General features: G+C 57.2%; 2 protein-coding genes across 4 annotated transcripts; both read right to left on the minus strand.

The window, feature by feature from the left end:
- Positions 1–8,320: 8,320 nt before the first annotated feature.
- On the minus strand, positions 8,321–20,815 carry Pbxip1 (PBX homeobox interacting protein 1). Of its 2 annotated transcripts, XM_076862080.1 has the most exons (11): positions 20,745–20,815; positions 18,040–18,125; positions 15,607–15,733; positions 15,324–15,388; positions 15,074–15,239; positions 13,382–13,615; positions 13,234–13,257; positions 11,626–11,708; positions 11,411–11,542; positions 9,637–10,865; positions 8,321–9,248 (listed from the first exon to the last, which is right to left on the minus strand). In XM_076862080.1, exons 2-11 carry the CDS (start codon positions 18,088–18,090, stop codon positions 9,143–9,145), a joined length of 2,217 nt encoding a protein of 738 aa, XP_076718195.1. In that variant the 5' UTR covers positions 18,091–18,125; positions 20,745–20,815; the 3' UTR covers positions 8,321–9,142. The 2 variants fall into 2 exon arrangements, with proteins under 2 accessions (XP_076718195.1, XP_076718196.1); XM_076862081.1 differs by lacking the exon at positions 13,234–13,257.
- Positions 20,816–22,053: 1,238 nt separating this feature from the next.
- Pygo2 (pygopus family PHD finger 2) lies at positions 22,054–26,099 on the minus strand. 2 transcript variants are annotated; one of them, XM_076861071.1, is made up of 4 exons: positions 25,808–25,845; positions 25,370–25,419; positions 24,856–25,016; positions 22,054–24,750 (listed from the first exon to the last, which is right to left on the minus strand). In XM_076861071.1, the coding sequence occupies exons 3-4, from the start codon at positions 24,922–24,924 to the stop codon at positions 23,689–23,691; spliced, it is 1,131 nt and encodes a 376-aa protein (XP_076717186.1). In that variant the 5' UTR covers positions 24,925–25,016; positions 25,370–25,419; positions 25,808–25,845; the 3' UTR covers positions 22,054–23,688. The 2 variants fall into 2 exon arrangements, with proteins under 2 accessions (XP_076717186.1, XP_076717185.1); XM_076861070.1 differs by lacking the exon at positions 24,856–25,016 and having other exon boundaries at positions 25,808–26,099.
- Positions 26,100–26,570: the final 471 nt, after the last annotated feature.

Below are 26,570 nucleotides of genomic sequence, written 5' to 3' on the forward strand. Positions count from 1 at the left end.
TTTTATGTGGTGCTGAGGATCAAACCCAGGGCCTTGCACTTGCTAGGCGAGCGTCCTACCACTGAGCCACAACCCCAGCACCCCCCACCCCGCCCCGGCCAGTTCTTATAATTGTAGATGTGGGCTGTGGACCAGCCCTGAGGTGTGACAGGACCATCCTTCCAGGGAAATGAGGGAGGTGAGGGATGGAACAGGGCAAAGTTGTAAGGAGGCGGTATGAGAGGATGACAGGAAAAAGGAGGGGCTGTCTTTGGGCCCTGACTTTGGGAAGCCCACTCATTCATAGACTAGAATACACTCTTACTACCCGACATGCAACAGTGAACCAACAGAACCCGCCTCCAGGAGCACTGGTCTATTCAGGACAGACTAGCACAAGGTGGCTTCCAAACAGCATGATGGCCTGGGGCTGGGCTCAGTGGCAGAGCACCTGCCTGGCATGTGTGAGGCCCTGGGTTCGATCCTCAGCACCACGTATAAACAAATGCATAAAAATAAAGGCCCACCAGCAACTGAATATAAATATATATATGGGGCTGGGGATGCGGCTCAAGCGGTAGCGCTCTCGCCTGGCATGCGTGCGGCCCGGGTTCGATCCTCAGCACCACATGCAAACAAAGATGTTGTGTCCGCCGAAAACTAAAAAATAAATATTAAAAATTCTCTCTCTCTCTTTAAAAACAATATATATATATATATATATATATATATATATATATATATATATATGGAGTATGAGCCAGACTCAGTGGCACTCACCTGAGTCCCAGCAATCAGGCCGGCTGAAGCAGGACGTGGCTCAGTGGGACAGTGCCCCTGGGTTCCATCCCCAGTGAAATAACTAATACTATCAGGATGCTCTGCTGCAATCTCTAAGTGGTTCCATAGTACCCTCATGCTTTTCCCTTTGCCCAAACTCAAAATTGCATTTTTTCTTTTCTTTCTTTCTTTTTTTTTTTTTTTTTTTTTGGTACCAGAGATTGAACCCAGGGGCACTTAACCCCTGAGTCACATCCTCAGCCCTTTTCATTTTTTTTGAGACGGGGACTCACTAAGTTGCTGAGGCTGGCTTTGAACTTTCCTTTGGCCTCAGATTCCCGAAATGCTGGGCCTGCAGACATGCCCCACTGGGACCAGTTCCAATTGTATCTTAACATCCATCTACCTTGTCTTGCCTCCTCCACAGCCCTCCCTGAGTCCCCCCCAGCCCATCTATCTATCTATGTGTGTGTGTGTGTGTGTGTGTGTGGTTCCAGGGATTGAGCTAAGGGGCACTTGTCAACCACTGAGCCACATCCTCAGCCCTATTTTGTATTTTATTTAGAAACAGGGTCTCATGATTGCTTAGTGCCTCACTTTTGCTGAGGCTGCCTTTGAACTGGCCATCCTCCTGCCTCAGCCTCCTGAGCTGCTGGGATTACATGCGTGCACCACTGTACCCGGCTTTATTTTTTGAGACAGGCAGGCTCTCTCTAACTTGCCTGGAACTTGAGATCTCCCTGCCTCAGCCTCCCAAGTTGCTGAGTTGCAGGCATGTGCCACCACACCCGCCTAGATACCCATTTTCTGTTTCTGAGGCTCCCTGTATTAACCCACATAATATGGTATTAATTTACTCATAGGTCTCTCCTCCAGAGTTAATACTTCACATTTACTGAGCATTTACTATGAGTCAGACCTTTTCTAACTCAATCAAAAGAGAGATTAGGAGACTGGTTTCCCAATCAGGAGCTCTAAGGAAAGAAACCAGATCTGTCCAGCTCCAAAGCCAGATGTTTTCCGGGCCAGGCAGGGCATCCTCCTGAGCATGCAAGCCCAGCCTCTGCAGACAGCCTAGCTCCTTCCCTATTCTCCTCCAACGCAGCTGCTGGAAAATGTATCAAACAGCACCAGCCCAGGGCCAGGCACAGGGTAAGAGCCCACAGATGACTAATGAACAAACGAACAAGTCAAACAAGTGAATGAGTGGGGGTGGTCTTTGAAGGGGTAATTGGGAACCAGACTCCCCGCTCCATGAGCCTATAGGAGCCCTTTGTGGGTGTCCCCAAGGCTAAGACCTCACAACCCCATACCCAGGTGCTCAGGTTTCCAGACAGTTCTTGGAAGTCTCCCTCCCTCCCAGTCCTCTGCAGGCCCAGCCTCCTGTCCCTCCTCCTGCTGCCCCCTTGTGGCAACGACCAGACATCTCTGCAGAGAAACCCTTGGCGGGAGGTGGCTGCTGGGGACAAGATCAGGGAAACCCCACTGGTGGCAAGCAGCTCTTCCAGACCTCACCTCAGAGCCTAAATTCCATGCTCAAGAGGAAGGGAGGAGACCAGGGAGAAGGGACAGGGGGACCGTCAGCTGGAGGTCAGCAGCCCTGGGCTCCAGCCTTCGCTCCGTCCCTAGCAAGCTTTGTGAGCCTGGAGAAGTGGCTTCCCCCTTCGGTCCTCCTTTCCCACCTCTGAACAAGGCTCCTCCAGGGCTAGTCTTCTGCCCACAAGCTGGGGCAGTTGGTGGCCAGAAAGGAAATGTCGCAGGGGCCTTGAGCCCAGGTAGCTGAAGCAGGTGGCAGGTGGAACACACAGGCTGGGGAGAGGAACCAGCTAGAGAAACGGACATGTTTCAAATGCCGCCTAGGGCCGCTGTCTTCCCACTGTCTGGTGACGATGGGACCTTAGGTGAGTCACCTGATCTCTCCCTCTCAGTAGCTTCCTCCTTCAAAGTCTGCGTTTCAGGGAGATAAAAGGCATCCAAGTGCAGCAGACAGTCGGTGGTCCTATGGAGATGACGGGTGGCCTGCTTCCTTTCAGGCCTCCTGTCACTCTGTCAGCTCGGGGTTCTCCCTACAAAGCCACGTCCGGGAGGGCTGGACCGTGTTCCAGATGGACAGGTGTCCACGGTGGGCCTGTGAAGCCCAAAGGCAGCTGGACTTTCAGAGGGGGCCCTCTAGCTCTTTCTTCTCCGTAGCACCGGGCGTCAGGTTTCTACCTGTCCTGGCCCAGCGAGCTGACCTGTCCCTTTGACTCTGAACAGGACCTCCATGATGACCTCCGTGAAGACTCCTTCGCTCTGCTATGTGCCTCCCCTCAGGGTCAGTGAAGGTCAGTGTCCCATGCTGATAAGAACGCCTGCTAAGGGGTCCTGGGACCCAAGAGGCTCAAGGACAGAGGGGAACTGGCAAAGAGTCGGAGGCAGGGACGTTTGACTTGGAGCAGAAAGGTGCTGGGCTCGATAGCCGGACCTACCCTAGGCCCATATTCAGCAAAACCGAGCCAAGCACCTCCCCAAACCTGCCATCCCACAAAACCAGCTTTGGCCTTTCCCAAACTTGGGTGAGGGTGGAGTCATCCAACCTGTCCCAGCTGGGAGGCAGGGTGTGTCCCTGTCCCCTGACTCCTTCCTCTCCTCACCCAAGGCAGCTCTTTGTTTTGAGCACTAGGGATTGAACGTGCTGCACTTCGACACTGAGACACTGAGCCATGCCCCAACCCTCCCCTGCGTTTTTTTGAGTCAGGTCTGATGCCCAGGCTGGCCTCAAACTTGCAACCCCCTTGCCTCAGCCCCCCAGGCAGCTGGGAGTCCAGGTGTGTGCCACTGCACCCAGACAGGGCCTGTGCATTCTGATTCACCGTCCCTAGTTCCTATAGCAAAGATCGTCTTCGCAGGCAGGACTGTGGGAGAATTCGTACCTCAAAACCCTCAGATCCCAGGCCACCTACACTTCCTTCATCTCACCCTCCCCACCTGAAAGCCCTTCTCCCATCACTGAACCCTTATTATCCTCCAAGATCCAGCTCAAAGGCCACCCCGCCTTCCTCTACATCCACTCTGCAGACTCCCGGCAGCACTAACAGAGAGCTGTTAGCCCAGGATATGGGTGCACGTCTGCAATCCCAGCACCTCAGGAGGCTGAGGCAGGAGGGTTGCAAGTTCAAGTCTAGCCTAGGTAACTTAGTGAGACCCTGTCTCAAAAAATAAAACAACTGGGGATGTACCTCAGTGGTACAGTATCCCTGGTACTGGAAAAAAAGAAAAATTCTGCTTTGAGTTAAACCAATCCTGTTAACCTCACATACAAGGAATGGGGGTCCCAAGTCTAGCACCGTGTCGGAACTTGAATGTTAGTTAGCCTCTTCCCCCTGCCAGCTCCTGTAACCTGATTATGGAACAAGCATCCTCTTGTCCCACAGCAATAACCCTCAGTTTCCTCCTTAGACATGAAGTAAAATTAAAATATACCTCTACCGTACAGTTGGCCCTCTGTATCTGTGGATCCCACATCCCTGGATTCCATCAGCTGCAGATTGGAAATATTTTGGGGGAAAGAGTACATCCATTCCGAACATGTGCAGGCTTTTTTCTTAATATTAGTCCCTAAACAATGCAGTACAACAACTATTTACATAGCATTTCCGTTGTTTTAGGTACTATAAGTCCGCTAGAGATTATTTAAATAAAGTACCCGGGAAGCCAGGCCACGTGGAGCATGCTTAGAGTGACAGCTGTCTGGGAGGCTGAGGCAGGAGGATCACAAGTTGGAGGCCGGCCTTGGCAACTTCGCAAGACTCTGTCTAAAAATAAAAAAAATAAAAAGGCTGAATATGTAGCTCAGAGGTAGAAAGCTCCTGGGCTCAATCCCCATGACCAGAAAAATAAACTAATAAGTAATAAAGTACGGGGGAGTCTGTGCTGTGCACAGGTAATACGCAAATTGAACCGGGAGACGGGCCAGCGAGAAATGAGAGACGGAGACCAGGCAGGGATTCACAGGAGAGTCTATTTGTCAGAGGGGACAAAGGCCATGTCTCCATAGACAGAGAGAGGCAGAACAGGCTTGGGGTTCAAGACTTATGGGGGATGCTCAGGGTTAGAGCTGTGTAGGGCGGGTCCTAATGTGGACAGTGAAGGGTGGGTTGAAACCACCAGGAGGGTAGGGGCGGGGCTGGTAGGGGGGGTGCTGAGCCTTTCCTAGAGAGCCCTTGGGCAGGAAAGCAAAATCTTTCTTAAAATTGCATCTGTCACTTAAGATGTCCAGATGCTAAGCAAGGACCTTACACAATACGATGTCATTTTATATAAGGGTCTGGAGCAGCATGGGTTTCGGTAGCCATAGGAGGTCCTGGGAGCAAAGTCCCATGGAAACCAAAGGACAGCTGGACTCCGCAGCTTGCAGATGCCTTTTCATGATCTTAAGGGGAATGTTTAACCCCCAAAGCCGCCTGCGAGAGGGCCGCTGCGAGTCTGCTGCAAATGAAGAGGGCCGAGCCCTAAGCCACAGGGGCATCTGGCCAGGCCCCTGGGTGGGCACAGTGGGGACTAACTCTGGCTTTTCTGACCCCAATCTTGCTCAGACCAAATCTCTAATGAGAAGAGGCCCAGATGGGCCGCAGCCGGCCTGGGATCCAGCAGAACGGTGAGTGGGAAGGGTCACTCCATGGGGGAGCGGGCAGGCAGCTAATCTGGAAGCCAAAGGCCACCAAAGAGATAGGCAGTGACCTTGAGGAAGGCCTGTGAGGAAAAGGGACAGGAAACTCAGATAAGAGCCTGAGTGGGTGACAAGAGGCAGTTTGGGGGGGAAGCCACCAGAGGAGAGATCCATGGCCCCCACCCCACCCCACACTGTCCCTCCCAGACCCCTGCTGGGAACACGGGAAGGGCCTTTGCTCATCTGTGGACCAGAACAAGGCCAGATGAGGAGCTGTCCCAGGATCTGGGTGGCCCTGGGAGGTTCCCATGGCAACAGCCAGCCAGTCCCTGGTCCGTCCTGGGGTCCAGCAGAGAAGCCTGGAAGCTTCTCTTGAAGAGAGTACATGCCCTGGTCCTCAAGGAGATGCGGGGTGGTCAGGCATGGAGGGGAACCACTGCCCCCCAGGACAGGCGGGAAGCTGAGGCCCTGGGGGCAGGGACAGGGGGATCCCCAGAGGAGGGGACAGACCCCAAGGGGCCTGGGTGAGAGGAGGGGAGCTGAGGGCGTGAGGGTAAAGGACAGGGGGAGCCTGGGAGAGAAGCGCGGCCCCAGGGGAAAGAGGTGAGGGCTGAGAAGGACGGAGTGGAGGGGGGGGGCCGGTTGGGAGGCCCCGGGAGAGAAAGGGGTTTGTTTGCTTTGACTCGGAACCAGGGATTGAACCGGGTGCTGGACCACTGACCATCACCCCCAGCCCTTTTCATGTTTGAAACTGGGTCTCACCGAGGTGTGAGGCTGGCTTTGAACTCACAATCCGCCTGCCTCCGCCTCCCAAGGTGCAGAGACGACTGTGCGCCTCCTGGCCTGGCTGGAAAAGTCGTTTGGGGGACTGGCCAAAGAAAACAGGATTTTTCTACTTGAAGGCAGAGGACCCAGCAGGCTACCTTCCCTCCAGCGGTCCCCCCAGGTACCCCAGAGCCATGCCCTTAGGGCAGAAGGGCCTCATCTTGAAAGAGCGGGTCCGTAAAGCACTGCCAACAAGAAGGGTGTACACTGCCAGGGCCCAGCCCAAAGCCTGGGACGCACAGCACTGTGCCCCCAGCGGCTCTACCCACAGGACCCCCCACCACTGCCCGGCCAGGAGTGGTACCCAAGCCACGTGGGGGTTTCGTCTGTCTGTGGGGCTGGGAACTGAACCCAGGGCACAAGCTGAGCAAGTATCTGCCGCAGGGTGGCATCCCCAGCCCTTCCAGCTGCAGCGGGCTCCCGTCTCCACTCACTGGCCTCCAGGTCAGGGAGCAGCCACCGCCGGGTCCTTCCTCTTCACCAACATGACCGATGGACGCGATGGAGGAAGGGGCCTCAACGCTGGGGTGGGCGTAGGATCACCCGCCAAGAGCCCCCGGGAGGGCGGTCACAGCTGCCATGTCCTGGCACCCTGGCCTCCGACACACCCCTGGGGTTGATGGCTGTCTTTTTCTCCCTGACTCAGCAGTTTGAGAAACCTCTTGCTCAGCGCATCTGCTCCCTGAGAGGCCAAGGAGAGGAGGGGGCTTGGGAGGACCTACCAGCCGCTGGGAGAGGTCGTTATGCAAACAAAGGACGTGGGCCCTGGAAACGGAACCAAGGCCAGCGTGGGAATCAGGGTCCCCTGGGAGCCCAGGGAGGCCCGTGTGTGTCTGCACCCAGGGCCCAGCACCTACCCTGGGTACCAAGTCCGGCCCACCCTCCAGCCTCGGTGTCCCTCAGCAATGTGAACAGGGTAAAACCTGGCTTCCTCCTGAAGAACTGTGCTCCATGCAGCCTAGTGCTGAACCCAAAGCCTGGCCCTGGGGTCCCTGCTCCTTCCGACCTCCACTCCAAAATTAGAATCTGACTCCTTCCTAACACGCCACCCCCCCCCACCCGCCGCCCCGCCCAGCTTGTATCACTGACCATTTTCTGGAGAGGCAATTCTGCCTTAGGTCTAACTGTAGTTCCTCCTGCTGCAGAGAGCAGCCTCCACTGCACCACAAGCTTCATTTACTTATTTATTTGGTACTGGGAATGGAACCCAGGGCTGCTTTACCCTGAAGCCAGTCCTTTGTATTTTTTGAGACAAGGTCTCACTAGGTTGCTGAGAGTTTTGCCAAATTGCTGAGGCTCGTCTCCAACTTGGTGATCCTCCTGTCTCAGCCTCCCGAGTTGCGGGGATTACAGGCGTGCACCACCATGCCCAGCTGATGATAAGCTTCTAAGGTACCTCTGCATTCCCAGGGATCCTCTCTTCCTGGTACATATCAGACTTTACAAACATCTGCAGAATCGGTGGTCCTCACTCCATCCCCGCCAGTCCTCCTGCCCCCACCTGAGTTAACCCACTTAAAGCCCATGGCCCTCCCCTCCTTGATTCCACCCCAGCCCTGGCTGGGAGAGTCCCAAAGAAGGCCAGAAGTCCAGGAAGCTGCCAAAGCCATTGAGGTTAGATGTCAGGAGGGACCCTCCCAAGAGCCAAGGAGATTCTTGGTCTTCTTGAGAAAAGCAGCTAGTGGAGCAGGACCCCTGGGCCAGCGGGGTGGGCCCCGAGACAGGGGTGATAAGTAGAGGGGGAGGCAAGGACAGGACAAATGTGGAGCCCCGACGCCACCTAGTGGCTCCGGCGCCTCTCTGGCCCAGAGCCCTGGGGGGAAGGAAGATGGTGCCCTCTACCAAGGGCTCCAAAGGCCATGACTTTTCTTTCTTTCTTTTTGGTGGTGGGTGGATGGGGTGGTGAGACTTAACCCAGAGGCGTCTTACCACTGGGCCACACCTCCAGTTCTTTTGATATTTTGAGATGAGGTCTCTCTAGGTTGCCCAGGCTGTCCTCAAAGCCGAGACACTCCTGCCTCAGCCTCCCCCGTCACCGCGGCCATCCCACCTGTAGGAGGTCGTAACTCTGAGTGCCGCAACGGGACAGGCGTTGTGACTGTTTTATTCAATCTCATTCTCAGCCCTTTTTTTGAGGATAAGAAACCCCAGGTTCCCAAAGATTGATTTGCCCAAGATCACTGGCCCGGATTTGCGTCCACAAAAGTCCTCTGCTCTTTCCCAGCTCTCCAGGCAGCTTGGAGCAGAATGTCGGATTTCCAGCCCCGAGGGCCTGGGCTTTGTGGGGAGGGCGCGACAAGGAGGAAAGGCCACACGTGAGGCGGTGAGTACCAGGGCCTAGGATGTCACCCACCCACTCGGGTGGGCAGGTGCCCGGTGGCCCCTGGGCTTAGAAACCACCCCTAGTGACAAGCATCCCCATAGAAGTCTATGATTTACCCAAGTCTCTAGTTCACACGGGGAGGGGAGGCCATGTGAGAAGCAGGGGGAGGGGACTTCACCCCTAGGGACTAACAAACCCCAGGGCAAGCCCTCATGCTGGGCAGCCAGCCAGTCAAGTCCCAGGGGGTGCGGGTCAGCGCGTGGGGCTGGAGGCACACACAGGAGGGGACAGAGCCCTTGGGCTTCAGAAACAGACTGCCCTTCCCCCACTGAGAGCGGGCTCCTCTGGGTCCCCTTCACGCTGGCCCAGCCAGCCCCAGGGTCCTGAGTATTTGCATAGCCGGGAAGGTGGGTCCGCTCAGGCCTTTTTGTAGTGAAAGTGACATCAGTGCATTCCGCTCCTCTGTGAAGGCTGTCCAGGGACACCACACCTAGAGAGCCAGGGGCATGGCTGGGGCCTGGCCTCCAGGGTCTGATCTCGCTGGGGATCTTGGCTGGGCCCAGGCTGGGCCATGCCCCAGGCAGGACTCAGCCCCTGGGGTGGGGGTGGGGGTGGGGGTGGGAGCGGTGGCTAGGCTCCTCCCGGGGCCCCACGTCTCTGGGGTTCCGCAAGTGCTTGTCCTTCTTCCCCGACCTGTAGGAAGACACGGTGGGATGTGGGAAGAAGAGGGTTTTAGGGGGTAATAACGAGCTGAAGGGACCCCCTCTTCCTCCTAAGGAAGCTAACTTGGCACACGGGGTACAGGACGAGGCTCCAGCTGGGGGGGCTGGAAGGCTGGGTCTCCCCAACACCCCAGGCCTTGCAGGTACAGGGCAGAACCACCCAGGAAAGATCCCCCAGCCCAAAAGGACACTGGGGACCCTGAGGTCCCCCGGGAAGGCAGGCAGTGTATCTGGCTGCTGGAGACAGCAGTGGACAGAAGTCCTTAGTCTGAAGCCCCCTCCCCAGGCCCAGGACCCTGGCTCCTTCCAGCCTTCCCAGTGGCCTCCCCTGTCCCCCCAAGGTCCCCACAGCCACCCACCTCCTCTTCAGCGCTCTTTCTCCAAAGAAGTGAGTAAAGATGAAGTCCTCCAAGTCATCCACCTCGTCGTCATTGCCCGTCTGTCTCACCGCCGCCTCCTCCAGGCTGTCCTCCAAGGCATCCACGAAATCCCGGAAGCGGAGGCGATCATGCCGGAAGATGCCACCCTCGCCAAAGTAAGCGGGCGAGAGGGGCAGCTCCTTCATCAGCTGGCCAGCCCAGGGCAGCCGTGCCAGATATGTTGTCAGCAGAGAGGCCAGCTCCTGCTGTCGCACAGGGGCCAGCTCCATGCCAAAGAAGGCCAGGCCCTCCTGCCGGGCACACTCGGTCACGCCCGAGCAGCCCTGCGGGGCCCGGAACCTGCGCTTGGACAGCTCCTCCCAGGCGGGCAGGGGCGTGTGGCCATCTCCAGTCTCTTCCCTCCACCGCGGGTGTTTCTGCCTTTCCCCAGAGTGCGGGCTCCCGCCTCTCCTCGGGGCCTCCTTGGGGTCCTGTCTCTTGCCATCCTTCCTGCCCCCTGACTGCGCCAGCCCTGGCTTCCCCTCCTTCCACTTCCCGGCCAGCTCCCTGTCCTCCTTGTCCCCCCAGCTCTTCTTCCTCTCCCAGCCAGATTCCTCTCTCCTAGGTCTCCAGTGCTCAGCCTTCCGGTCCCTCTGCCCATCACGCCACTTTTCTTTTCCACTCCACTCCCTGGAATTCTGGAAATGGGGTTTCTGATGCCAGACCTCGGAGACATTGGCAGAGACCACAGGGTCCTGGCCCCAGCTCTCCAGGCCCTGCAGTGTCTGGGCCAACCGGTGGCCCAGCTCGGCCAGGCCAGCGTGAGCAGGGGCCCCTCGGCCGGCGTCCTGCAGGCTCCGCTGCAAGTCCTGCTGCACAGACCCCAGCAGCCGCCGCTGCCTCTGCAGCTCCTGCCGCAGTGCCTGGGCCTCGGCCTCCAGCCGCTCCTTCTGCTCCAGGAAGCCAGGGTCCGGCTCCTGCCCCTGGGGGCCATGCTCCTTGGTGGCCTTGCCCGGCTGCGGTTCTCTGCCCCAGGGGAGGCACAGCCCGTCTGTGCCCCGGATGCAGCTGGCCTCCAGCCCTTGGAGCCGCGTCCTCAGCTGCTGCAGCTCCGACTCCAAGGCCCGCTGGGAGGCCTCACCCTGCTGCAGGGCCCCCCGGAGCCGGGCGTTTTCCTCCTCCAGCCCCCTGGGCTGCTGCAGCAGGCTCTGCAGCTCTTCTTTCTGGGCCTGGGATATGGTCAAGGATGGAAGAAACCAGAGTCCTCGTCGGACTGGACCCAATACCTCCTACCCCAATTCCACTCCATTACCGTAGGCCCAAGCCCCTATGGACTGGGACACCCGAGGCCTCGGCTCGTCCTCCCCATCCTTACCCTTAACCAGGCCCTGGGATTCCAAAGTCCCACCCTGGGCTTATGTAAGGGTACTTCTTAGATTCCCTAAGGACGCCATGCGTGGCCCTCATGGCCCCACCCACCCCGTACCTGGAGCAGACACTGTTAACTGATCCTAACCGCTGAGCCTGGCACATCCCCCTCCACACAACGTCCCAGGAAGACCACAGCAATCAGTCAGAGGGGACATGCCACGTGAAACAGGGACACAGCCTGGCACAGGCCTCAGCAGGAGGCCCGTGGAGCGAGCTAGGAAGATGCCCTGCACATGGAGGCCCAGGGAGATGCTCAGGTGTGTGGAGAATTGGAGGAAGGACACCAGGACAGACACCTGGCTAAGGTGGGCTAGCGAGCCAGCGTCCCCCTGGCCACGCCCACCTGCAGCTGGGCCTGTAGCAGGCGGATGTCCTGGTTCTCCTTGGCCAGCTTGTCCAGGAGAAGGCCCATGTGCTGCAGGCTGGGGGTGCTGTCAGCGGGCACCGCGGCCTGCAGCTGATCCCTTGGCCTCTCCTAGGGGCAGAAGAGCCGGTTACCTCAAGCTCCCCGGGCTGTCCCGGGTTCTCCCAGCAGGCCCCACGCCCAGCCACACAGACCTGCCCGTCCCCCGCAGCGTCCACCGACTCAGGCTCTGACCCAGGATCTGGGAAGACCTGAAGGTCAGCTTCCTCCGTGGGCCCTGCAGGAAAGTGAGGTCCTGAGCCTGTGCCGAGGCCACTCCTCCCCACTCTGTCACCCACTCAGTCACCCTCCTGTCCTGGACAAACCCTACAGCAGGGAGGTCCAGTGAGATAAAGGGCAAGAGTCACCTGAACAGCTGGCAAGGTCAAAACTGAGAAGTAACGGGCAACACCCCCTCCCAACACCCCCCACACAACACCTTCCTCCCAACACCTTCAACACCCCCACACAACACCCTCCAACACCCCCAACACAACACCCCCAACACAACACCCCTCTCCCAACACCCCTCTCCCAACACTCCCCACACAACACCTTCCTCCCAACACCCTCCAACACCCCCAACACAACACCCCCAACACAACACCCCTCTCCCAACACCCCTCTCCCAACACTCCCCACACAACACCTTCCTCCCAACACCCTCCAACACCCCCAACACAACACCCCCAACACAACACCCCTCTCCCAACACCCCTCTCCCAACACCCCCCACACAACACCTTCCTCCCAACACCTTCCAACACCCCCACACAACACCCTCCAACACCCCCAACACAACACCCCCAACACAACACCCCTCTCCCAACACCCCTCTCCCAACACTCCCCACACAACACCTTCCTCCCAACACCCTCCAACACCCCCAACACAACACCCCCAACACAACACCCCTCTCCCAACACCCCCACACACAACACCTTCCTCCCAACACCTTCCAACACCCCCCACACAACACCTTCCTCCCAACACCTTCCAACACCCCCACACAACACCCCCTCCCAACACCCTCCAACACCCCCCACACAACACCTTCCTCCCAACACCCTCCAACACCCCCAACACAACACCCTCTCCCAACACCCCCCTCCCAACACCCCCCACACAACACCTTCCTCCCAACACCCTCCAACACCCCCAACACAACACCCCTCTCCCAACACCCCCTCCCAACACCCCCCACACAACACCTTCCTCCCAACACCCTCCAACACCCCCAACACAACACCCCCAACACAACACCCCTCTCCCAACACCCCCCACACAACACCCCCACACACAACACCTTCCTCCCAACACCTTCCAACACCCCCACACAACACCCCCCACACAACACCCCCTCCCAACACCCCCCACACAACACCCCCAACACAACACCCCTCTCCCAACACCCCCCACACAACACCCCCCACACAACACCTCCCACACAACACCCCTCTCCCAACACAACACTCCTCTCCCAACACCCTCCTCCCAACACCCCCCACACAACACCCCTCTCCCAACACCCTCCTCCCAACACCTCCCATTCAACACCCCTCTCCCAACACCCTCCTCCCACCCCCCCCACAAAACACCCTCCTCCCAACACCCCCACACAACACCCCCCTCCCAACACCTCCCACACAACACCCTCCTCCCAACACCCCCCACAACACCCTCCTCCCAACACCCCACACACAACACCCCCCACACAAGACCCCCACACAACAGACGAGCACGGGTCGGGCCCCCCCACTCACCAGTGTCCGACTCTAAGAGGCCACCTGGGGATGGAGATGCCAGTCTGGTGAGACCCTCAGGGGAGGGGTGGGGTCAGGGAAGGTGACAGTGGGGCAGGAGGACAGGGTCGATGCAGGCCCAGGCCCAGGCAGGGAAAGTACCACTCACCAGAGAAGAGGAGGATGCCCAGGCCCAGCAGAACCAGGGCCCCCAGGAGGCACATGTTGAGGGAGAGGCCCAGCTCCCCGCCCGCACTCTCGCCCCTGGCCTGCTCCTCCACATCCTGCGGCCTCCCCGGCCGAGGCGGGCTGGGTTTCCGGCCCCGTCGCCTCCGCAGGCCCTCGACGTCCACATCCGTGTCATCCTCACTGCTGGAGCAGCGGCCCTCCTCCCTGACCCAAACTGGAGAAGGGACAGGGACAGAGGGGAAGTGGCAGGTGGCCCAGAGAGGCCCTCAGCCCGGGCCACAGAGAGGACATCGGAAAACCCTGCCCACTTGTGCCCAGGCGTCCCGACAGCGCCTGCCCAGGCTGGAGGCAGGAGACCTGTCCTGTCCATCTACAAATGAAAAGAGCCACGTCCTAAACGCATCCATCTTCCTTCCTCCAACGTGTGGCTCACTTCCAGCTTCTGCGGCAGCCTCCACCCCCCCTTGACACTCTGCCCCTTCAGCCTGCCCCCTGGGCTCTTCAGTCCTGTGGGTGGGGGTCTCCCTGGTCCTTCTCTGGTCCCCAAGGCCACACGCCCTCACCCATTCCACTCACTTCCCCTTAGGGGAACGAGTGCCCAACCCGTGGCCCCACCGTGGCCACCCAAGAGCTCTGGCCACTGGCCTCTGGTTGTCCTTCAGGAACCAATCATTCAACACACTGCCCTCCAAACTGGCTCCTTCTGGTGTCCCCCATTCAGGGGATGGCCGGGTTGCCGCTCATCCAGCTGAGCGGAGCCACCACTCCGCCCCTCACATCAGGCCGTCTGAGCTCTGGCGTCCAGCCTCTTCACCCCCCTCCGGCCCTAGCTCGGGCCTTGCCTGCCCACTGCAAGCTGCCCCCCAATGTAGCCAGGCCCCAGCTTCTCCCCCTTCCAGCACGTTTTGTTGTTGTTGTTGTTTGGGTTTTTTGCGGTCTTGGGGTCTGAGCCACGGCGCCAGCACCTTCTATTTTGAGACAGGATCTTGCTGAGTCACTGAGAATGGTCTCGAACTCACACCCCTCCTGCCTGTCTCCTGAGTGGCTGGGATTCAAGGCGTGTGCTGCTGCAGCCTTCTCTTCCTCTCCCGCTGCCTCAGTCCTGGACACAGCCTCCTGCCCACCAGAAAGGTGGTCCCACCCCAGCGTGGATGCTGCAGCCTGGGCCTGGAGAGCTCTCTTCCTCCTGCCCTCAATGAGGACTCTAGGTTCAAACTCCTCCCGAACGGCATCTCCACCCATCCTGACTCCCCCTTGCCCTCCACACGAGCCCTGTCTGAACCATCTCCAATTCTTTGGGAGCCCCTTTAATTGAACCTCCTTTCGGCATCCCTCCGGGTCTGACTTGCAGCTTGGCTCCGTCTGGCCTGCTTCTGACACAGCCCCTGAGCCACCCTCCTTCCCTCCTCCTGGGCTGGGAGCCAGCACAAGAAGGGACTCTGGAAATGAGGGTTGAGTTCTAGAAGCAAGAAAAGAGGGGGTTCCGTGGCCCAGAGGAAAGAGTCAGCCAGATGTGAGCCCTGAGGTGTGGCCTTGGTCAAGTCACTTAACCTCTCTGAGCCTCGATGGTAGAGAGCTGCTGAGTCCCAGGGCCCGGAGCCGAGCACATGCTCAGCAGCGAGGACTGCTCCCTCTCCTGAACCTTCTAGAAGAAGAGCAAAGGGGCTCTCACCTGCTTTGGGGGTCGTGGACAGGCTCTGCAGAGGGCTCTGGTCCCCCAGGTCCTGTGTGTCTGGTCCTAGGCTTGTTGTCCCGGGAGACTGCTGCGAGTCTTCCTGAACCACCGCGTCTCCTGGGCCAGGAGGCTCCACATCACAGTCGCCACCTCCCAGAGGACCCTGAGGGGACACGGCCCTGAGCAGAGCCCACAGAGCCTGCCACATCCCTGCCCACCTCCTCCCTGACCCCAGTGAAGTCCTCACCTTGACCTCAGGCTCCCCGGGCAGAATGCGGTCACACTGGGGACTTTCGGTCTGAATCAGGGTCCCTGTGGCGGGAGAGAGGGCCCGGGAGACGCCACTTCCCCGGCTGAACTGCCCAGTCACCTGTCTGGCTCCCACAGACCCTCCCCAGGTGGAGGGGCAGGAAAGAGCCGCCAGGGACCCCGGCGAGGGGTCTACAAACTGAGGACTAAACCGCTTCCCTGTCCTGAGAGCAGACACCCAGGACGGGAGGACAGCCACCCCGCCCTGCTCAGGACACTACCTTCTCCACCCTCAGCTGCAGCAGACTCTTCACCGTCGGCCTTGGGCGGGCTCCCAGGGGCCGGGAGGGCTCTCTCGGACTCGGGGTCCACCCTGGGTTCTGGGCCCAGAGTCTCCACAGGAAGGCTCTAGGGAGGAGAGGCGGGCGCACGGGGCTGCTCCAGGGGAAGGCAGCAGGACACGGTCAGGAGCAGGGGCTGGCGGCCTACTCCAGGACCCCAAACCACATCTCAGCCCTCAGCTGAGAGCTGACCCAAGGGGTCTCCGCCCAGTCACTCTCCACCCTCGCTCCAGAGGCCACGCTTCTGTTAAAACTAGCGGCACTGCTAGAGGAGGCGGGGGCCCTGCACACCCAGCAGCCCCTGGGGAAGGCCTGCCCGAGCCCGGGCCCGGGGCCTCCCCCACATCAGCAGGACTACTTTTCCCATAAGTGAATAACCCGACTCAGTTATTAGTTGGGGTAGGGACAGCAAGAGAATGACCCCCTGGGTCAAAGTCCTCACTGACTGCCCCTGGTGCCTGAAGGTCGGTGGCACTCCCAGGGTCTCCTCACACCTGCCCAACCACTTTTCTTCCTCGCCATCCTGGCCTTTCCCATTAGCCCACAGCCCCCACAGGTGCCGACAGAAACCCCCTGTCCCCGGTCACAGCCAGCCTGACTCCCTGGGTACCCACAGCCTCTCCTCCCTCTGGCCCACTGCGTGCCCACCCTACCCATGGCTCCTGCTACCACCCCCAAGAATAATTCTTTTTTTTTTTTTCTTTTTAAGTTTTATTGGTACCAGGGAGGGAACCCAGGAGTGCTTAACCACTGAGCCACGTCCCTAGACCTCCTTTATATTCTATTTAGAGACAAGATCTCATTTAAGGTTTTGCTTAGGGCCTCATTAAGTTGCTGAGGCTGACTTTGAACTTGCCATCCTCCTGCCTCAGCCTCCTGAGCTGCTGGGATTATAGGCGTGGGTCGCCGCTCCCGGCCAAGGATAATTCTTGACTTTGGTCTGTTTCTTTGCAATTTTCAGATCATGTTTTACTCATAGTCACCTCATAAGGCTACAAGGCAAGAATCACATATCCTCATTTTTTAGGGGAGGACAGAGAGGGGACATGGCCTGCCCAGGGTTCAACAGTCAGCAATGATAACCCCACCCCAGGCCAGGGCTGATTGAGACCACAGTGCCTGTCCTTCCCTAAACTGCCGCCCCTCTGCCTGTGAGCCCTTGGCCTATGTCTCCTGCTCAGGGTCATTGCTGACGTCAACTCCTCACTCCCAACAGGGCTCCTCCCAGCACCTCAAACTCAGTAAGTGGAAGCCAAGCTCCTCTCCCCCTTAGTGCTCCCCCTCTTAGTGATTCTAATACATAAGGCGCCAAGGCTGGGAATTCTCCAGATCCTTTGTTTGTTTTGTTTTACAGTATTTGGGAGTGAATCCAGGGGCACTCTACCGAGTTACATCCCCAGCCCTTTTTATTATTTTAAGACACAGTCTCACTAAGTTGCCCAGGCTGGCCTCAAACTTTTGATCCTCCTGCCTCAGACTCCCAAATTGATAGGATTACAGGCGTGTTCCAACATGCCTGGCTCGACATCCTGTTTCCACCCCGTCTCCAGTCACTAATCCCCATCCTGCATCCCCTTTCTCCCTTCTCAGTGGTTTTAGGAGCACAGGGGTCCCAGAGGCTTCTATACCACCAGCTGTTATCTGGATGGCTATAGAAGCCCTGTCCCTGGCTGGGTGCAGTGGAGTGGCACATATCTACAATCCCAGCTACTGAGGAGGCTGAGGCAGAGGACTGCAAGTTTGAGGCCTTCCTGAGTAACTTAGTGATCCCCTGTGTAAAAATTAAAATTAAAAAGGGCTAGAAGTATAGCCCAGGGGTACAGCATCCCCGGGATTAAATCCCCAGTACCAAAAGCAAACCAAACCAAAACAAAACAAAACCCCACTCTACTGTCCCACTGTCCCTGTTCTCACCCAGCCCACACAGTGGCTTCAATATCTGCCCAAAGCAATGAATGCTGGACACCCCCAATCAAAGTCCTCCCTGACTGCCCATCAGGAGGAGGCTGGACTGCCTCGCCAGGCCCTCTGGACCTCTTGCAGGGTTCCCAGGCTCTACCCCAGCTTCATTTCCACCCCATCCAATGGCACTCCCGGTTCACCCGCACACGGCTCTCGGGCCTTTGCTCTTGCTGTTCTCCCACTCGTCTCAGCTCACCCAGCTGGTACCCTTCCTCCAGGTACAGTCCAAGTCAACACCTGACCCTGGAGCCAGAGCTCCCTCTCCCTCCCCAGAGTTCTTGACTTTGGTCTGTTTAAGGCCAGCAGGAGGTGATACAGGTGGCCACCAGGATCAAGGAAGGGGACACCCCAGAAAGCAGCCCACCCCTTCAGGGTCCCCTCCCGCGTGGTCCCCAAGTCTGTTCTTCCTACCTCTGAGCCAGCAAGCACCCAGCTATTATCCACATCTGGGCAGGTGGCCATAGTGGTGAGGTCTCTGCGGTTGCTGGGGCTGCCACCTGCAGAGGAAAACCTCTTTTAAGGACCAGTTTCCTTCAGGAGCCGCAGGATGCAGAAAGCAGTCTTTTTTTTTTTTTTTTTTTTTTAATATTTATGTTTTAGTTGTAGTTGGACACAGTAGCTTTATTTATTTATTCTTATGTGGTGTTGAGGATCCAACCCAGGGCCTCACACATGCTAGGTGAGTGCTCTACCACTGAGCCCCAGCCTCAGCTTGACAGGGTCCCAAGGATGAGGACTGGTCAGCAGCCTGCAGAGCCAGGCCAGTTCCAGGCCTTCTGATCCTGACACCTCAGCTCTTTGGGGCAGAATTTGCCTTGCAAATCAACACCTGCCCAAGTCAGAGAGAAGCTGCCTCCTCCAAGGACCCCCAGAGCCTTGGGAACCTGGACTGACCTTGAAAGGTCAAAGAATCCGGGGCTGGAAAGACCCAGGTGAACAGAGTTCAACTCCCTGAGGTTACACTCAGGGAAGAGGAAGTCTGGAAAGGTCAACTGACTTGCCTTGCCAAAGACCAACAGGTAATAAGAATGAAGACAACTTCCAACCCCAGACACCTCCACACCTCCACAGTCACCACCCGCTCCAGCAGGGCCTCCTCTGGCTTAAATCTCCCACCACCCACCCACCCGCCTTAGGAACTCAAGGGCTCTCACACACGCACACACTAGCTCACCCAGGATCTGATTCAGAGTAGGGGTGGACCAGGCCCAGTTTGTTTTTAAACCTCCCAGATGATTCTCACTTGCAGCCAAGGTTAAGAAGCACTGGCCCACCTCAGATCCACCTGGAGGAGGCACTTTTAGTCCAGCTCCACGCTCACTCTCCATCCTGAGTTCTGCCCCCCTTTACTAGTTAGCTGCAGGGTCTGGTCTTAGGAAACTTGAAAGGTGACTGAGAAAAAGGGGCTGTGGCAACTACCAGGTATAAAGCACTTTACAGTTTGCAAAACATAGGCAAGGGCTGGGGTTGTGGCTGGGGTTGTAGAGTGCTTGCCTAGTATGTGTGAGGCACTGCATAAAAATAGTTTAAAAAAAAAACAAAACAGGCAAAAATCAGGACTCTGGCCCTGTCCTCCGCTAATCTGCTCTGACTTGGCAGAGTGGGGGCTAGGACATTATTCCAGCCTCCAAAGCCAAGCATAAAACAGGGTCACAAGAGAGGGACCTTAGCCAGGAGTAGGAGTGCACAGCTGTAATCCCAGCAACTCAGGAGGCTGAGGTAGAAGAATCACAAGTTTGAGGCCAGCCTCTGTAACTCAGTGAGACCCTGTCTCAAAAAATAAATAAAAAGGGCCAGGGATGTAGCTCAGTAGTCAAGTGCCCCAGGATATAGTCCCTAGTACAGCCAAAAAATAAAGGAGGAGGAGGAGGAGGAGAGGGAACCGCCTTCATCCAAGTCCAATCCTGTGCCCTCGGGCTGCAACTGGGACCAGGCCTAAGGGTGAAGTGAAAGTTAAGCCGACCCTCAGAGTCCTGGGCTGCAATCCTTCAGAGGTAGATGAATCCCTGCTCCCCCAGGGGTGGGAAGGGCAGTAAACAAATATGACTGTAAGGAAACACTGGGGGAAAAGTGAGGCAGGGGTGTCTGCAGTTCCGCCCTCAAACCCAGCGACTGCCCCATCTGGGGAGCTCGCAGCAAGCCCTGGCCAGTGTCCTGGTCACTTTGCCAGTCATGCTCCAAGTTCAGGATGGGGGAAGGACACCCACCCCATCCCACACGGAGGCAGGAGAAGGCTGCAGGGACGACTCCACACCACATCCAACAGGTCAACGGGGCACAGCTTTATGGCCATCTGTAGAGCCATAGCTGTTCAGCCTTGTGCTCAGTCCCTCCCCCACTGTTCTGTCATCTCCCCATCTCCAGTTGCTGCGTGTGACTGTTAACAGGTGGTGGCAGGAAGGAAGTGGCAGCAGCTTGGGCTGAAGTCCCTGTTTATCCCTGGCTGTGTACAGACTGCTCAGGTCCTCCAGAACTAGGCACCATGGCAACCAGGGTGATGTCAGACCCACTGTCTCCATGGAAACCAGCAACGGGTATTTGGGTCAACAAGACAAACAAGAAGTCTGGAACTCCTGCACTCAGGGTCCCAAACCCTGACAGACCTCTCTCTTGCTTGTGTTGGCTCAACATTCCAAAAGATACCCCTGTACTCCCAAGCCAGCATCTCACTGCCTTATTAGGAAGTTCCTTCTGCTCTCTCATCTCCACCCTTTCTTGCTGCGTTTTCAGTTTTTCTTCTCAGTCCTCTCTGAAGAAAATCCACTCCCTCCCCACTATCCCCTTTCAGGAGGGATTCAATAAAAATCTCCTGTAAGGATTGTCACAAACTTCTGCTTTTCTAAAAAAAAACAGCCAAAGCGGGGGCTCTCCCCTCTGTACAAAGCTAGCAAATCTTGCCTCAGGCTAACTTTCAACCCAAGAGTTGTCCCCCAAACCTCTAAGCAAAGGACCTAGGGCCAGTTCCTGTTTTGAAAATGACCTTCCCCTGCCTTCCCCCAGTTCTAGGTTTTCGAAAGGCAGCTCTGTGGGTCCTCGGTGGTGCCCAGTCCTTCTAGAGCTCTACCCTCTTTTCCTTAGCTCCCATCTCCCGGGGCCCTTCCCCGCTAGGGCATTACCTGACCCAGCTCTGGCTTCGGGCTTCAGCTTAACTTGTTTCCCCAGGTTTCCAGCCCAAGGGAAGAGGGGAGGCACGTGACCCGGGGACGGGCCAATGGAGAGTCGACTTCCCCAAGGGGGCGGAAACTTTTGGCCAATAAGAATTGAAATGGGAGTCGGGGAGGCCAGAGGAGATCTCCGAGGCCCCCAACCTGGGATTGACCTCCTGATGGGCGAGCGAGGGCTCAGCAAATGGAATTTTGCGTGGCCTTCCTCTCTTTCCTCGTGCCTAAAATTTCTGGAGGAAAGAGCCAAAACTGAAAGGTAAAGGGTGTTGTTCCCGAGATGACAAGGACAAGAAGCCAGGTTGGCCCAGGATAGACAGAGACAGCTGTAGGATGGGGGCAGGGAGAGGGAAGGGTGGCAGAGAAACAGCCCTCCTGCCACTCTTCCCACCGGCTCCAGCCACTGCTACTTTAAAAGCGGGTGGGGTCTGAAAAACATCCAAAAATGAAATCTGCTGGGATGTTGTGGTGGGGTTCCCCCTCCCTCCCCCCACCCCGCGGGGGTAACGGGAATTGAACTCAGGGGCACTGACCACTGAGCCACACCCCCAGCCCTATTTTGTGTTTTATCTAGACAGGGACTCACTGAGTAGCGTAGTAACCTTGCTGTTGCTGAGGCTCGCTTTGAACTGGCGGTCCTCCTGCCTCAGCCTCCCGAGCTGATGGGATGATAGGCATGGGGGGCCCCCTCACTCTGGAAGCTACCCTTCACCCCAACACAAACGACTGAGAGGTGGAAAGGATGAGCCCTAGGGCTGGGGATGTGGCTCAAGTGATAGCGCGCTCGCCTGGCAGGCGCGGGGCGCTGGGTTCGATCCTCAGCACCACATACAAATAAAATAAAGATGTTGTGTCCACTGAAAATTAAAAAATAAATATTAAAAAATTTTCTCTTTAAAAAAAAAAAAAAAAAAAAAGGATGAGCCCTAAACCTAGAAGAGTTCAAGCGCTAGTGTCCCAGAGATCTTGGAGCCAACTGTCCTGCCTGGCTCCAGGTCCGGGCCAGGAATGTGCTCAGAAAGGAAAATGGGTTTCTCAGAGCAGGGACATGGGGAGGGGTGTGTCAATGCAAGGCCACCTTGACTCAGCAGCTTGAAGCAGTCGATCCAACTCCTTGGATCTTCCTGCCATTCCCACTTCCAGGGACCCTGGGAAGTAAACATCCCCACCCACACCACACCTTACCAGTAGTGACAGTGGTTTCAACCTGCCTTTTTGCAGATAAACAACAATGTGTCCTTGCCTGGATTTTAAAGTCATTTTATTAACCCAACCGTACAAAAAACCCCACGACCACATCTCTGCCACTCCACTTTCTTCCAAAAAGTAGTGACGTCTACACTCCCCAGGAGTGGTTTACAGCTGTGGAGAGGGAGGCATACAAAAGTAGCAACAGGGGAGAAGCAAACAGAACCACAAACACAACACAAAGCTGGGGGTGCCACCTCCACTGTTTCGGTGTGGGGAACACCAGCTTAGAGAAGCCGGAGGCCCACCCTCTTCCTCATAGCTGCAAAGGCTGTGGGCTCCACAGGCAGTATCTTCCTCCAGGTGCAGGGAGCAGAGAGAAGTGGGAGTAGGCACCAGAAGGTAGCCTTTGCCACCACACCCAGAGGGCTAGAGACCACAGACCACACTCCCTTCCCCGCCCTTTTGAGGAATGCACACTGGAGCTGTAAGGAACAAAAGCAGCCAAGAGGGGCTCCTGACCACGCCCCAGGCTCAGGGCTGGCAGGCAGTGCTTTAAAAAGAAAACAAAAACAAGCCCAGTGCAGGACTTTGGCTGAGACTAGTGAGGACTGCTAGATCACCAGGCCCAAGATGATACCTAATAGCCAGGAAAGAGAGAAGCAAAAATTTCCAGGCTCTCCTTCCTTTTTAGTACCATGGCATTGAGAATCCTGCTGACTCCTCCTACCCGCAAGGCTGTGACAGGGCCTCACTAGGATGCTCCTATCAAGGAGGAAATGAGGTATAAGGTCTTGGTACCTTTCCAGGCTTTCCTCCAACCAAGCCAGGGAGGCAGGGGTATGAGGGCGCAAAGAGCTGAAGAACAGCACTGGGCTTAATGTGCAACAGATGGGGGGCCGGGGGTGCCAACAGAGTCCAGACTCCAGGACAATCCAGACTTCAATTATTCTGGTCCCTCAGACCACGTGTCCCAATTTCTTTCTTTCTTTTTTTTTTTTTTTTGGCAAAAATATGGTCATTAAGAGAAAAGCATGGGAAGCTGAGACCAGTGACTTTGGTATGAGGAAAATATGTTCTGACAGCACCTCTTACCTACTGTCATGAAGCCCCAAATCACCAAGAAACTGCCCTAGCTGGGAACGTGATTCTTCAAGCTGTTGGTGCTGAGGGAGGAGGAGCTGGACAGGTCTGAGAGAGGCAAAGGGGAAGGTAGAAAAAAGGAGGAATCCCCATTTATTCCCTAAAGAGGTCTCCCAGAGCCCACGAAATGGCTGTCGCAGTGATGGGAAGAGACTGGCTCCTCAAGCCAGAAACCTTCAATGCTTCACTCCAAAAACTAAGGCTAGAGCTGTGGGGCGAAACAGGGGTGTCAGGCACAGGTGTTAGATATCCATCCTAGGCAGACAGGACACTCTTGCCCTCCTGAATTTCCTGTCCCCTTTTCTCTTGCAGTCACATCCCTAGGCTTCCTAATAGCCACAAAAAAAGCTGGCTCTGCTCAGCAGGGCTTTGGTTTCCTGGATCTCCGTAGATCTTGATGTGTTGTTTCCAGAAAAGAGAGCAACCCAGACTCTTCTGTCCCCAGGAACCATCATGTTTCTGCTCCGTGAGGATGGGGAACCAGCGGAAACGAGGGCCAGGAGCCAGACAATCACCCTGGAGGAGCAGGAAGGGACATGTGCACTTCCCTGGGACCACCTCACCAGTGTCACCCATCATTAGCGGCCACCAGCTGCCCCATGCCCTCGCGGATGTAGACAGACTGGATCTCCTTGGTCTTGAGGCAGAGATCACAGGCCCAGACAGCAGACGCCTCAGTGGTCAGCAGCCCATAGGCGCTCTCAGTCATGCCTGTGCACTCGCGATGGAACCACTTCTGGCAGGAGGCCTCACACAAGATAGCATCCTGGTCGTCATTCACCTCGCTCCGACAGGCACCACACGGGTACACCAGGCCTGGGGGAGGCTGGGGCCCTGAACCCCCACCGGCCTTGCCAGGGGGTGCTAGGCTGTTGGCATCCGGAGTGCCGCCACCCCGCCCACTGCTGTTTGGGGGAAAACTGGGCTGATTCCCATTAACAGCAGCAGCTGGCGAGCCCGAGTGGGGCTCCTGGGGAAAAGCAGTGGGAGCAGGTGGATTCAAGGGCTTCCCCCCATCCTCACCACCAGGGCCAGGAAAGCCGGGATCTGGACCAGGGAAGGGACTTGTGTTGGGGGGCAGGCTGGGGAGCCCCTGACCAGGTCTCTGTAGAGGAGAAGGGCCAAAAGGCACACCTGGCTGAGCAAAACGCTGGGGGAGAGAAGGAGGGCCCAGCTCCCCTCTGGGAGGCTGTCCCATGGTGGGTGAGATCATGGTGCCAAATCCCCCCACTGGCATCATCTGCCCACCCGGAGGGCTAAAGTTTTGACCCAGGGGCTGGCTGAAGGGTTGACTGGGAAAGTTCATGTTGCCTGGGGGTGGGTAGCCAGGGCCCTGGGGGGGCATGTTGAAAGCAGGTCCCATAGGATTAGGAGGAAAAGGGGGGGGTTGTCGGCGAAGTGTCTGGGGACCCCCTCCACCCCCAGTGCCATAGCCTGGGGGTACCTGGCCTGCCATGCCCCCTTGTACACGGAAGCTTCCAAAGGGCACAGGACTGCCGAGGAATGGAGGGGCAGCGCCCCCCACCTTAGGGGCTCCGAAGTCATCCTCAAAAGGGTTGGATGCAACCAGATGATCCACCATGGGAGTCGGGGGTGGTGCAAACTCCGTCAGATGTGAGTAAGCAGGACCCTAGTGGAGAGCAGATGAGGAAGAGGGTCATGAAGGGACACACAGAGATAAACCAGGAGAGTCCTACCAACAAACAGAACACACACTTTGGAGATTGATACTGACCAGCTCAGGTCTAAAATAAAGATGCGTCTTAGCATGCAACTGAAAAACACAGAGTGTAAGCAGAGCCATCACAGCACCGTGACTGCTTTGAAAGAGAGCAGAAATCCCAGCTTTGGCCCTGAAGTAGGTATTTAACTTTTTTTAAGCCTCAGATTTCTTATCTGTAAAAAAAAAAAAAAGACAATGCCTACCTCCCCAAACAAAAAAATGTACTTCAGCACAATCCTGGCATTTAGAAAAGACTGATAGTGATGGAATTTATGTTATCATCATCCAGGACAGGAAAAATGAGGGAGAGGAAGGTTGTGACCCTGTCCAATAAGATCTTTGATCAAATCATTCTTGGGGGAGAATATTTCCCATGGAGTTTATTATAAGGTTGAGAGAAAGGACCAGAAACAGAACAAGACAGTTTTCTCTTCTCCCTGCACCTAACAGAAGACCAAACATGGCAACAGAATAGACACAGCACCCCAGGGGTTGCTGAAATTACCCACCAACAATGGTAATTCACCTGAGTATTTGACTTTCTTCGCTTCTTTTCTGGGCTCTTCATTTGCAGACCTGGAAGAGCAGCAAAAGAAGAGGCAAGCAAGTTTCCCTAAGGTTTTTCAAACTTTCTTCCTCCCAGGAACTGCTCTAATGTTAATTCAGCATATACTCGTTTATTTTAACAAATATCAATGAGGAGTCATATGAAAAATGAATTCTATGACCATACTTTTGAAAGACATGCCAGGTCTTTATATCACCCTACTCCAAGACTCCTGATATCCCACGTGGCTCCAAACTCCAAAGTCCATCCCTGACACCTGCCCCCGATCCCCGGAGGGCTAAACCCGCTGATCCTCTGACCAGAGCCTCCCAACAGGCCCCGAGGCCCGAGGCCCACCCACCACCACCGACCCTCCCGATCCGGGCCTCCCGACCCCCGCCCCCTCAGCGCTCTCACCGGCCTTGCCCTGCTTCCTCCCGGTGCTGGGCGGCGCAGGGGGCGGTGCGGGGCCGCCACCTCCCTCCAGCTTGTCCGGTGGGGGCGGCGCCGAGGCGGCCATGGAGTGGGGGACTGGGGTCAGCGGCGGAGGGGGGCGGAGGCGCCCTCAGACTGCACCATCGCCGGGAAGGGGCCTCGGACAGCTCTGGCCCCCGAGCTGCAGCAAGCCGAAGACGCGGCAAGGGAGAAGCGCCTTCCCGGAGCGCAAACTGCGCGCTCGCTCCAGATTCACCGCTCGCCGCCGGCGGCAGCAACCGGAACCGGAACTTGCCTCGGCCGCCACCACCTTGCGCGGCGGGGGGGGGGAGCGCTGACTGGCCGGGACCTTCCGCCCAGGAGCCCCGGGAAGGAGGAGGTCGTACACGCCACGGCTCTAGCAGAGGGCGCTTTCCGCCGGAGGAGCAGCCCTGGCCAGCTCGCCCAGGGCCGGCAGCGCTCCTCGCCTGCTCCTGATGCCGGACTATACCATCCGGGCGGGGCCGCCGAGGAGCGCGGGCCGGGCCGGCCTCGGCGTCTGTCCGGCTGCCACTAGCCGTGGCCGGCCCTGCGGGGACCCGCACCCTCCGCAGACACACCCCCGGCCGGCTGGCCGCACTTCCCCGCCTGTCAACTCGGCAGAGCCCCGGCTTCCTGCACGCGGGCGTCGGACCGAGCACGGCCCGGCGAGGCCAGGTGGGGCAGCCCGCGACCCCCCGCCGCCCAGGCACCGCGGCAGACAATA

The sequence above is a fragment of the Callospermophilus lateralis genome, chromosome 7 (assembly GCF_048772815.1).
Source record: "Callospermophilus lateralis isolate mCalLat2 chromosome 7, mCalLat2.hap1, whole genome shotgun sequence".
Classification (NCBI taxonomy): Eukaryota; Metazoa; Chordata; class Mammalia; order Rodentia; family Sciuridae; genus Callospermophilus; species Callospermophilus lateralis.

Bases quoted from the DNA above. Each gene is read 5' to 3' on its own strand.
- Pbxip1 (XM_076862080.1), bottom strand. From the start codon at position 18,090: ATGGCCACCTGCCCAGATGTGGATAATAGCTGGGTGCTTGCTGGCTCA. The intron at 15,389-15,606 runs GTAGTGTCCTGA...CTCCCGCCACAG, and splicing joins TGCAGCTGAGGGTGGAGAAG to GGACCCTGATTCAGACCGAA. The intron at 11,543-11,625 runs GTCTGTGTGGCT...TTCTGCCCCTAG, and splicing joins ACGCTGCGGGGGACGGGCAG to GAGAGGCCAAGGGATCAGCT.
- Pygo2 (XM_076861070.1), bottom strand. From the start codon at position 25,910: ATGGCCGCCTCGGCGCCGCCCCCACCGGACAAGCTGGAGGGAGGTGGC. The intron at 25,420-25,807 runs GTGAGAGCGCTG...CTGCTCTTCCAG, and splicing joins GAGGAAGCAGGGCAAGGCCG to GTCTGCAAATGAAGAGCCCA. The intron at 24,751-25,369 runs GTGAATTACCAT...GCTCTCCACTAG, and splicing joins GAAGAAAGTCAAATACTCAG to GGTCCTGCTTACTCACATCT.